General features: G+C 46.1%; 1 protein-coding gene across 1 annotated transcript in view; it reads right to left on the reverse strand.

Annotated features, from left to right (window-relative positions):
- PHF21B (PHD finger protein 21B) overlaps nt 1-12,758 on the reverse strand; it is a 137,720-nt gene that overhangs the window by 17,727 nt on the left and 107,235 nt on the right. The window contains exons 3-5 of the mRNA XM_027854354.1: nt 10,769-10,861; nt 1,808-2,155; nt 1,193-1,333 (exon numbers count right to left, since the gene is read on the reverse strand). Coding sequence (XP_027710155.1) covers nt 1,193-1,333; nt 1,808-2,155; nt 10,769-10,861 — 582 coding nt within the window. The remainder of the gene's footprint in view (nt 1-1,192; nt 1,334-1,807; nt 2,156-10,768; nt 10,862-12,758) is intronic.

The raw sequence follows: 12,758 nt of genomic DNA on the forward strand, positions 1-12,758 counted from the left end.
TTTCTCTCCCTCTCTCTGTCTCTGTCTCTTTCTGTCTCTGTCTCTCTCTGTCTTTCTGTCTGCCTGTCTCCTTCTCTCTCCAGTTCTCCCTCACTCCTCTCTCTCTGTGTCTCTATGTCTCTCTCTGTCTCTGTCTCTCTTTCTCTCCCTCTCTCCCTCTTTTTTGCACACATATGCAGAGTGCACAGCTCCCTCAGAAAAATAAACTTTCATAAGAATTTTTACAAGGCCATTCTATGTTGTAATTGCAAGTTCTATTTAAGTCATTAAATGAATTTACACTAATTATGTCATTAGCTGTAATTACACTAATTGTATACATGCACAATAATCAACCAGAATTTACTTTAAAGAAACAAAGAAAACTGACTCAGGAACTTTCCCTGAAGGTTCAGGTTATAGGAGGGAAAAAAGACCTGAGGTAAGACTTGATCACCATAAGTGCAATGATGACCGGGCGTGCCCCCCGCCACCCATGATAACCAACAGGCCTGGGAGACATTGGGATGAAACAGTTCTGAGGCCAATAAAACCCTGATGAGCCGGGAGAAGCCTTAGAACAGGGAATATCAGAGCTGGGAGGAGTCCTAGGACAGGGAAGGTCAGAGCTGGTTGGGGTCCTAGACCCTGGCTGGCAGGGCCAAACACCCTAGAAAATCTCAGAGTGTGGAAGCAATCTAGATAAGTTCCAACATGGGCATCCCCTGATTGGCTTCAGGGTGACAACCTGTGGGGACACAGGGACCCTCCACATCTGTCTCCACGTCGCAGAGGTTCTGTGATGTGCTCTGGAAGAGGGAACCCCCAGGCTAGGGAAAGAGGGCAAGGATTCCCCAAGAACTACTCCCTCATTGGCTTGAAGTTGCCAGTTTGTAAGAGTTGGGGGCAGGGTTTTACAGGGGGCTAGGGGCCACAGGCAAGGAAAGGAGGGAGGGGCCCTGCTGGCCGAGCACTGGTGACTGCCAGGTCTGTTCTTGAGTATCTACAGAGCAGGCAGGCTCCAGCAGGTGCCAGAGCCCTTCCTCCCTGATCAGCAGCCTGATGGCTCAGAAGCGGGAAGGTCAGGCGTGGGGGGAGGGGGACAGAACTTCACAGTCTCAGCCTCCCATCCTCCTCTCTCTCTTCCTGGTGACTCCAGTAGGGGCGGGGAGGAAGAAGAGGAGTCCCCTGACACAGCCTGGGGCCCACTGACCTCTGGATTCTCCTGGACATCAGGAGCTGCCTCTTTCTTCCTTTTAGAGGCCTGGGCTCCCTGAGACAACTCTTCTGGAGGCTTTGGCGCCTCTGCCTTGCTGTTGGGCTGGGTCTGAACTTGAGGCTGAATGATGATGACCTGGAATGAAGGCAAGGACCACCATGATGAGGCGCACCCTAAGGCCCCTCAGCTCTTACACTCTCCAGACTAAGGCCCATCCACCAACCCGCTCTGACTGTTCTAGGCTCTAGGCTTGCACTCTCTGTACTTGGGAGAAGTCTGTACTCATAGTGGCACACCATAGTGAGTACAAGCCTCTCTTGAAGAGGTCACATCCCCAGTATGTGACCTCTTCAACCCTGCATCCTTGTGTACAAAAGTGTGTTCAGCTCTCTATCCAGCAGAACTAAAGCACAATCTCTAGACTTCAGGCAGGATTTGAACCCAGGTCTTCTGGGTCAAAAGCTCCCAATTGGTGCTCTCTCAGTATTGCATCTCCGACCCCTCTGCCCTTCTGCCCACCTCCCCCAGGCTCCTTCCCCCATATGGCCCCCAAGCAGACAGGCAAGTGGCAGGCAAGCGGGGTTCCATGTCCAGCCGGGGCTCACTCACTTTGTTGTCGGCACTGATGAGGAGAGGCTGGACTTTGATGCTGTCGCTGACCATGGAGACGGCGGCAGCAGCGGTGGCAGGGGTAGAGCTGGGTTTGATGGGAGAGGCGGCATTGCTGGGGGACGTGGAGATGATGGCGTAGGCGACCCCAGCCCCACTCAGGGGGGAGGTGAGGGCAGCAGGCTCCGCCACAGGTTGGCTGACGGTGTTGTTGGCGGTGGGGAGGGCCGGGCTGGGGTTTTTGATGCTGACGACAGTGGCCTTCTGGAAGCTTGGTGTCTGCTTGGATGGGCGCTCTCGGCATGGGGAGATGGGAAGGCTGTCGGGAATCAGGGTCTTTGGCCTGACCTGGGGAAAGGTAGAGCCATACTCACCCATGGGAGCAGATCAACAAAGCATTCTGCATTTGTAAGCACCCATCAAGGGGCCAGCAGGAGCCAACAAGGTCCTGACCATGGCAGAGAGGGCAGTTGAGGAGTCGGGAACCGAGGCGCAAAGGCAAAGAGGCTGGAGAGCACAAGGGATGTAAGGGGATACAGTCATTCAGTCTGGGCGAGAGCCATGAATAGGCAGAGGGGAGGGTGGTGCCAGCTCGTGGAGGTCCTTAAATGACAAGCAAGAGCCTGAAATTTCCTTGGCACACTCCAACCCACTCTTTCAACATTCCTCTCCTTCCTCCTCTGATCCAGCCAAACCCTCATCTCTCATTATCCTTCCTCCACTTCTCTTTCCTCTCATCCAAACTATTCTCCATGAACTCTATGATCCTGCCACACTGGCCCATCTGGGGCTTCTCACACAGGGATCTCCCATCTCCATGCTTTTGCACTGGCCATCCTTCATGCCAGGAAGGCACCCCTTCTTCACCTCAGTCTCCCACAGTTCCCCTCTTTCTTCAAGCCCCACCTTGTGCATGAACCCCTATCCTGATCCTCCATGTGCTCCCCCCTCCCTCTCTCCCACACTGCCTGGAGTACAGCTACTTCACTTCCAGCAGACTTAGTCTCTTTATTTTTAGTCTCTGCTTATCTGCTCCCTTAAAACAATAACAGTGCACATTTATACAGAGCTTCAAGGCTTGAAAAGCACTTTCCCCTAGGTTAATTCAAATGAACTTTACAACAACCCTGTGAAGGAAGTGTTACTATTGTCTCTATAGATAAGAAAATGGAGGCTCAGAGAGATTGTGATATGTCCAGGGTCAGACAGCTGCTAGGTGTCTGAAGTGGGATTGAAACTCAGTCTTCCTGACACCAGGCCCAGAGGTCCAGCCTCTGCACCTCCCAGCTGCCCAAGAGTGTAAGTTGCCTGTAAATAGAGATTGCTTCATTCTTTATACTTGCTCGCATCCCCAGCCCCTAGAGTATGTCTGGTATACAGTAGATACTTAATAGATGTTTTCTGATTGATTGGGAACATTGGGAGTCATTGATGAGTTTGTAGCAGAAAATAGCAGGGCCTGGTTTACATGAAAGACCTTATTCTGGCTGTGATTTGCCTGATGGATTGGGGGGCCAGCCTGCCTAATGCCATCGATGTCAGAGCAAGGTGGGCATCAGAACACAGACTGTTAGGGGGATCTAGTCTACCCCCTCCCATTGATGGAGACCACCTCCTTAGTGGGGAGCACCACATACCAATTATATTATGGTTCCACAAATTAATAATAGCAAAGGAAAAATAAACCATGTTTGTAAAGTACTTTATCCTAAACCTAATCCTCACCTGACTCTTGCCTGACCCTCACAGGATCCCGATGAGGATGGGAGTGTCATTGATGCAACCCCCATTTTATAGATTGGCAAATCTCAGAGAGGTCAAGGGTCCTGACTAGGACCACAGAGCTTACAAATACCAGAAGTCAGACTTGAACCCGGGGCTCCCTGCCTCTCAGTCCCTCACATTCTCCTCTGGGCCCAATGCCTCCCGTAGTGATAATGACCTTTGTAACCCTCACTTTCAGAGGGTCAGGGTGTGGGAAGTGCTCTCCCCTATGAATCTGACTTAATATTATTAATAATAAAACTTTAGTTTTAGTAATCAGCAGTAATGACTTGAAAAAAAAAAAAAAGACATGCACTGGGAGTTGGGGCCAGGAAGGACCATCTGAGCAGAAGAAGAGGAAACAGGAGGGATAGGGACCCTAGGTATGACCTAGACCATGCCCTGGGAACCACTAGACACTCGAGGATGCAGGTGGGTCTGGGAAGGGGCCATGCTCCCAGGTGCAGCCAATCTCTACAAATTAAAAAAAAACAGAGCTTGGAGTTGGCAGGAGCCTTGGAGGGAGGAAATAAGCATTTCCATAGCACCTATTATGTGCCAGGCACTGTGCTAAGTGCTTTTTACCAAGGAGATCTCATTTGAGTCTTTGAACTCATCCTGTCAAATCCCCTCCTTTTACAGAGGAGGAAAGTAAGACCCACAGAGGGGAAGACGCTTTCCCAAGGCCAGGGAGCCAAGCTGTGCCAAGGGTGCATTTAACCACAGTTTGTTTTTTGAGTGACGTGAGTCCTGAAAAGGAGAGGGGCCTGTCCAGGGACCTTAGAACATGGGAACCTCAAGGAGGGAGGAATCTCAGAGAACGCCTGGTTCTCACCTGCTTGTTTTTACAGAAGAGAAAACAGTCCCAGAGGAGGGAAACAGTTGGCCCAGGGTCCCAGAGTGACTCGGCAGAAGAGTAGAAGAACCAAGCAGTCTGGATTCTCAGTCTGGGTCAGACGCTGTCCGGACAGTGCTCTGAACTCCCTGGGAGCCTTTCCAGCTCGTCACCGACCCGGTTGCCAAGGCTGCGGCAGCATTCTGCTCCCGGCCTCGACAGGCAGTGCTGATCTCAGCAATCCCGTGGTGCTCTCACAAAGTACTGATGGAGCTGCAGCCTTCTGGGCCACATCATCTCTGCCCATCAGCCCAGCCAGGCTGCGCTCCCCCTAGCACTGTGAGGCTCACAAGCCTCCGGTCCCCTCCTGGCAGGTCCTAACCTCTGTGGACAGCGACCACTGAGCCACCAAAGGCTGCCCCCTTGTGGCCAAGGCTGGGAACTGTGAGGGCGTTCTTTGGGGCTCAGAGCTTTGCCCAAAGGAGAAGGCAGCGGGTAGGAATGGAAGGAAAGCGAACACGCGTTTATTAAGTGTCCAGTATGTGCCAGACACTGAGCAAACGGCTTCCTGCAAATATTTAGCTCATTTGAGCTTCAGAGCAACCCTGGGAGATAGGTGCTATTATTATCCCCATTTCCCAGTTGAGGAAACTGAGGCAGGCAGTGGGCAAATGACTTTCCCAGGACTACATGTGTCTAAGCCACCAGATATCTCCTCAAGGGAGCAGAGCAAGAGACAGGAAGCCAGACAGATTCGAGTCCTGACTCTAAGTGACCTAAGGCAAATCTCGGGACCTCAGTTACCTCATCTAGAAAATGAGAGGATTGGACTAGTGGACTAGGTGATGATGAAGAAGAACTGGAATTTCCACAGCCCTTGAAAATTTTAACTCATTTGATCCTCCCAGGAGCTGGGTGAGATGGGGAAATTGAGGCACAGAGAGGTTGAGTGAGTTGCACAGACTCAACCAGCTTCTAAATTTCTGAAACAGGATTTGAACTCAGGCCCTCCTGACTCTAGTTCCACATTCTATCCACTGTGCCACCTCTTAGATGATCTCTAAGGCCCAGCTCTTACATATCATGTTTTCAGTTTTTTCCCACCTCTGATGGGCTCTCTTTTAATCAATCAACCCACAAACTTTTATTAAACACCTGCGTCAGTCAGTCAGTCAACAAGCATTTATCAAGCACCAAGCACTGTACTGAGCACACGGGATATAAATACAAACATTAAACAATCCCTCTTTCCCAGTTCTGTGATTCTATAGCTCACAATATACAAACTTCAAGTCATGGCCTTCCCACAGGTCATGGTGGTCACCAAGGACCTGCCCAGGTCACTTTGGAAACATTCTCCCAACAGAGGACCAGCCACCAGACAGCTTTCTTCCCCACTGCAATAATTCATGAACTGTCCCTAAAGTGTGGAGAGGTCTACCCCCCTTGGCCCCAGTTGCTGTCTTTCATAGCCAAAGATGTGTGGTTCCACAGTCCAAGACACCAAGTTCCTGTCTTAAGACTCTGTGGTCCCCTAAAACATCAAGTCCCTGTCTTAAGATTCTGTTGTCCCATAAAGAAGCAATCATCAAAACTGCTTGGTGCTGGCTAAGAAATAGAGTGGTGGATCAGTGGAATAGGTTAGGTATGCAAGACACAGTAGTCAATGACTATAGTAATCTACCATTTGATAAATGCAAAGACCCCAGATTCTGGGATAAGAACTCACTATTTTGACAAAAACTGCTGGGAAAACTGGAAAAGAATATGGCAGAAACTAGGCATAGACCAAAATCTCACACCATATACCAAAATAAAGTCAAAAAGGATTCATGATTTAGATATAAAGGCTGATACTATAAGCAAACTGGGAGAGCAAGCATAGTTTACCTATCAGATTTATGGAAAACAGAAGAATTCATGACCAAACAGGAGATAGAGAACATTACAAAATGCAAAATGGATAACTTTGATTACATTAAATTGAAAAGTTTTTGCACAAAGTCAATGCAAACAACATCAGAAGGAAAGCAGAAAACTGGGAAAGAATTTTTACAACCAGTGTCTCTGATAAGGGCCTCATTTCTAAAATATAGAGAGAATTAAGTCAAATTTATAAGAATACAAGTCATTCCCCAGTTGATAAATGGTCAAAGGATATAAACAGGCAGTTCCTCAGATGAAGAAATTAAAGCCATTTATAATCATGTGAAAAAAATGTTCTAAATCACTATTGATTAGAGAAATGCAAATCAAAACAACTCTGAGGTACCACTTCACACCTATCAGATTGGCCAACATGACAAAACAGGAAAATGATAAATGTTGGAGAAGATGTGGGAAAATTGGAACACTAATGCATTGCTGGTGGAGTTGTGAAATGATCTGAACATTTTGGAGAGCAATTTGGAACTATATCCAAAGGGCTATAAAAATGTGCATATCCTTTGACCCAGCAGTAGCACTTCTAGGGCCATATTCCAAAGAGATCATTAAAAAAACAGGAAAAGAACCCACATGTATAAAAATATTTATAGCTGCTCTGTCTGTGGTGGCAAAGAATTGGAAATTAAGAGGATGCCCATCAATTGAGGAATGGCTGAACAAGTTGTGGTATATGAATGTAATGGAATACTATTGTGCTATAAGAAATGATGAGCAGGCTGACTTCAGAAAAACCTGGAAAGACTTGTATGATCTGACGCTGAGTGAAGTGAGCAGAACCAAGAGAACGTTGTACACAGTAACAGCTACGTTGTGCAATGATTAATATTGATAAATTTAACCCTTCCCAGCAATGCAAGGATCTAAGACATTTCCAAAGGCTTAATGATGGAAAATGCTATCAGCCTCCAAGAAAGAATTATGGAGTTTGAATGCAGATCGAAGCATACTATTTGCTATTTTTTTTTCTTCTGTTGAGTTTTGTTTCCTCTTTCTGATGGTTCCTCCCATTGGTTCTAATTCTTACAACATCACTAATGTGAACATATGTTTAATAGGAATATATATGGATAGCCTATATCAGATTGCACGCCATCTTGAGGAGGGAGATGGGGAGGGAGGGGGAAGAAAAATTTAAAACTCAAAAGCTTATGGAAATGATGGTTGATAAATCCAAATAAATGAATTTAAAAAAAAGATTCTGTTGACCCCTAAGACACCAAGTCCCTCCCTTAAGACCTGTGGTCTCCTAAGACACCGAGTTTCTGCCTGAAGATGCCATGATCTGCCGAGGCTGCTTCTAGGGACAGGATGAGGGAGGGGAGAAGTTGATGATTCTAAGCCTGAAGGAGCCACAGACTTTGAGCACATGTGATCCCAAGAACCTTTGCTGCCATGAGTCTGAGGCCGAGATTTTTGCTTCTAAGATTCTCAGCTTGGCAGGGCTGTTGAGAATGGACTCCTGGGGCTGCCGGCTGTTGGGGACAAGGAGGCTTCAAGATCTAATTACTGTTTGCACTGAATAGCAATCTCATAATTAATATTTGTTGGTTTTCCCATTTAGCATTGATTCCACAGCACACCAAGTGACTTGGCGATCATTTATAACTCAGTGCCACTCCAGGCAAGAGCTGTAGGAGGGAGCAGGATAATTCTTGGAGGTTTTTCCAAGGAAAATCTTCCCAATTGGTATGCAGTGACCAAATGGGCACACATCTCCCAGCCTCCAGTTGGTAGGAAGCCTCTCTTTCCCTCATTTTTCAGGATCTAGCCCTAGTTCCCCTCTTCCAGGCAGCCTCCCTTGACTACCCCATCCCCCTGGCACAGAAGGGGTGTCTGTACCAACCATTAGGCCTTGAACATGGGACTCCCTTTAACATCTAGGATCAAATGCTAATTAGCCAATAAGCATTGGTTTTTATTATGCGTCCAGTGGGGTTCTGAGGGCTAGGAAAACAAGGAAAGTGGGGAGGAAGTCTCTATGCTCAGGAATCTCCCATTCTCATAGGAGGTGCAAACTTTTTTTTGGCATTTCAAGCCCTGCACAACTTGGCTCCTTCCTATTAGACCAGCCTTCTTACACTTGACTCCTTCCGTGTAATCGATGATCCAGCCAATGCTGGCTCCTGGCTGGTCTTCACCCATGAGCCTCCATCCCAGTGCCTCTCAGAATCCCTCATGTCTTTCAGGACCCACCTCAAACCCCTCCTTCTACAGGACGACTGTCCTGAGCCCCCAAAGCTGGCATCTCCTCTTCCTCCTCCCACATGAGCTCGTATTCATTTCTCATAGACTCCACGTGCTTCTACATGTGCATTTTGTCTCTTCCTCCCCATTAGAATGTAAGCCCCTTGAGGGCAGACACTGCTTCCTTTTGAGTTAAGTATCCCCAGTGCTTGGCATGCAGTCAACAGTTAATTAAATGCTTGTGACTGCTTGCCCAGAGTGACTCAGTCTTCCTTTCATAGGGCTGTTGTGTCTTAGGAGGCTGAGAGGCAGAGTCACGAAGGACAAAGAGTCACAGGATTAGGCTTGAGCTGATTGGGGGACCTCAGTGATTTAACGTCACACTTGTAAAATGCAGTCACAGGACACTGGGATTGTGCATTGAGAGGCATCTGAGATCCCTTTAAGATGATCAGCTGGCCCAAAGTCACACAGCTCGCTAGGATTTGAACTCAGGTCCCGTGGCTACGGGTAGGGGGCTCTTTCCACTATGCAACAAGATAACCAGGCTCACACTATGCTGTCAACTTCCCACGGCTGTTGTGGAGAAGGTTCTTTGTAAACCTGCTGTATCATCATCATTGGACAGCTGACTGGTACAGTGGATAGAGCACTGGGCCTGGAGTCAGGAAGACTTGAGTTCAAATCCAGCCTCAGACACTAGTTATGTGACCCTGGGCAAGTCATTTAGCCCTTATTCGCCTCAGTTCTTCATCTGTAAAATGGGAGCACACTGGACAAGGAAATGGCAAACCACTCCAGTATTCTTGCTGAGAAAACCTGTCCATGGGGTTATGTGAAGTCAGATACAACTGAACATCACTGCTCCCATGGGTGCACAGGGGCTCTTACACACATTTCCTCCTTTGAGGCTTGCGATAGCCTTGCAGTGCAGGCAAGGCAGGAATTCATGTTGTCATTTTCCACATGAGGAAACAGGTCCAGAGTATGGAAACGACTTGTCCAGGGTTTCATATTTTTTTTCCTTGTCAAGCTAGAGTCACGGGACTGAAAATGAGGGACCTGGGAAGCCCTCAGAGTGTAGCTTTCCCAGCTTGTCACCCAGAATTGTTTGTATCACATTAGGCTTCCTCCCCAGCAGAAGGGAGAAGCAGGGCCAGGGACCTAGTGAATGAGATAGGTGACCAGGTCCTAAATGCAGGGGTCCCCAGAGCCACCTCTGGCTCCTTGAAGCTACAGGAGGGATCTGAGGCGAGCAGACATCTATCAACACCCCCTTCCCCACCAATACACAACCTCACACCCACATAGACACACGAGCAGATGAGCACATGCATGTACATGCCCATAGCCATATCCATACCCATACAGCCTCCAGGACTATAGATGTGGCTAGAGTCACAGGTCGGGTTCTCATGGGTGATGGGCAGAAGAAACAGATGTGACGTTGTGGGCACACAATCTGCCACAGCAGCCCACATCTCCCTTCCAAAAGCCTACAAGTCATCTCCCAGGATAGGGAAGGAGGAGGGAGATGCCCATTCCTAAGGGGCCAGTCTGGCCATGGGGACTAGACAAAATTAAATGGTGACCCCGTGAACAGAGTGATTGATTTGGAGTTAGAAGCCCTCAATCTGGATCCAGCTCTGACAGTGTGACCAGAGGGCATTTGCTTTGCCTTTCTGAACCTCAACTTCCTTCTATGTCCCTCTGTAAGTCACCTTAAAGGTCCTTTCAGCTCCTAAGGGGAGCCACCTTCATTCCAAGCCCCCTCTCCTCCCCTCCAGCTGGGGAGAGCTTGGCATAAGGGAGAGAGGAACAAATTTAAGAGTGGACCCTAAAGTGTAAATCCAGGCTTTGTGACTGGGTGCATGTGTGACATTAATGACTTCTCCACTCCAGACTCAGTGTTCTCTTTTGTGAAATGAAAGGGTTGGTGTTGGTGACCTTAAAGCCATGAGTCTTAGCTCTGCCCACTAGGCAACACTTCCACCTCAGAGCCTTTGCTGGGCTTTCTCAGCTCTTTTGCTGCATCATTGAGGGTTCAGCTCCTTTCTTATCCCCCCTGATATGGCAAAGTCTGGGAATAACACCCATTCTCCAAGGTTCAAAGGAAAAGGCAGGAACAGGGTGACTCCCAGAGGCTACATGGTGAGGGGTCCTATCACCAAGGTGGCCATCGAGGGAAAGGGTAAAAATACATGCACAAAAAGAAAGTCTTCTCCTTTTACCTGAGGTAGCGCTGCTGGTCCTTGCCCCGCCAACCTGTGCAAGGAGCTGACCTGAGGAACTTTAATGGGTACTGCCGCAATGGTGCCCAAGGCCTGCGGGAGGAAACAGAGAGAGCAGAGAATGAGAACTCTCAGGGGCTAAAGTCAGGTGTCTGGGGCTGTAGCTACCCATCTAATCCATAATCCAGTACAGAATGTTAGGGCTGGGAGGGGCCTGAGAACAAAGGATGTCAGGGCTGGGAGGGGCCTGAGAACAGGGGATGGCTTCATTCTAGGGGGTTTGGAAAAGTCCTGAACTAATAAGACAATAAAACAGTAATTAATGGGGATTCCAATGTGACCATTTCAGACCAAGGCAAGCCTAACAGAAAGATAAGAAAGAAATTCAGGGTCTGGAGGGGATTTTAGGGAAAGCGAATATGATCAAACTCTAACAGTTGCTGGCTGAGAATCAAGAGGAATATACATGTTTCTCAGCTTTGCATCCCACCCTTACAAGAACTGATTACGTGCTAGGACTTGAAGAACTCATAAACAAAGAAGAAAAGAACATACAAACTTACTCTATGTATCACAACATAATAAGATTAGAATCAACAAAAGGAGTTTGAAGAAAGGATTCATACTAACCTGAAGACTAAATAATGGAATGCTACAGAATGAGTAGGCCAAAGGACAAATCATGGGAATAATAAATAACAGTAAGAGAGCATACCAGAACTTTTGGGATGCAGCCAAAGCAGTCCTTAAGGGGAATTTTATTTCTCTAAACACTTTCATCAACAAAAGAGAGTAAGAAAGTATCAGTGAATTAAGCATGTAGCTTAAAAACAAACACTAGAAAAGCAACACAAATCTAAATAATCATAAAAATATGAATTCTAAAAACCAAAGACATAAACAAATTTTCAAACAAAAGAAAAGTCATCGAGTTGATAAAAAACATTAAGAGCCGGTTTTATAAAAATACTAATTAAATAGGCAAAACACCAACTGATTTAGTTGTTCAAAAGACAGGAAAACCAAATTACCAAAAGGAAAAAGGAAAATTTGCAATAGATGAAGAAGAAAAAATGGAAATTTTTAGGAATTATTTTACTCTAATATTGGCCAATTACACCAAAAACTCAAATAAAATTGATTAATATTTACAAAAACATGGAATAACCAGATTAACAGAATAAGAAATCAATATTTAAATGACACAATCTCAGATGCAAAAATTGAACAAAGTATAAATGAACTCACCAAGAAAACATTTCCTGGTATAAATGGACTTGTAAGTGAATTTTATTAAACATTCAAAGAAAATTAACTCCAACCTCATAAATTCCTAAATAGAGATAGAAGATAGTCACCAAATTTCTTTAAGACAAATGTGATTCTGATAGCCCTACATCATGGAGATATAAAATAGAGAAAGAAAACTACAGACCAATGGTACTAATGAATATTGATTTTAAAATATTGAATAAAATATTAACAATGAGTTTAAAACAATAGTCACTGAATTTTCCCTTTGGAAAAGGACCTCAGAAGTCATCTAGTAAGGATGATTCACTCTGACCCAGACGGATTTATATCAGAAACACAGGGATGCCTCAGCATTAGGGAAATCATAAACATAACAAATCAGATTCCTAACAAGGTGAAGGAATTAAAAAAGTGTTAATTGAGCATTTAGTGTTTGCCAAGCCCTGCCCTCAAGGAGCTTACATCCAAACAGGGAAACAACACATATATGAAAAGCATAGACAACGGAGCGATGTTTTGGTTTAGAAAGTCACAGGTATTGTAAGCATTAAAAAAAAAAAAATCACATGATTGTGTAAGTAGAAGTGAAAAGCACTAAAAACACAGAAATAAAGTGGACCTTCCCTTTATATGATAAATAGTATCTATCTAAGTCTAAGAGCTAGCATTATTTGTAATTGAGACATACTAGAAGCCTTTCCAATAAGATTGGGAATAAAGTAAATATATCAAATGT

This window comes from Vombatus ursinus, unplaced genomic scaffold, assembly GCF_900497805.2.
Source record: "Vombatus ursinus unplaced genomic scaffold, bare-nosed wombat genome assembly UNPS02010394.1, whole genome shotgun sequence".
NCBI lineage: Eukaryota > Metazoa > Chordata > Mammalia > Diprotodontia > Vombatidae > Vombatus > Vombatus ursinus.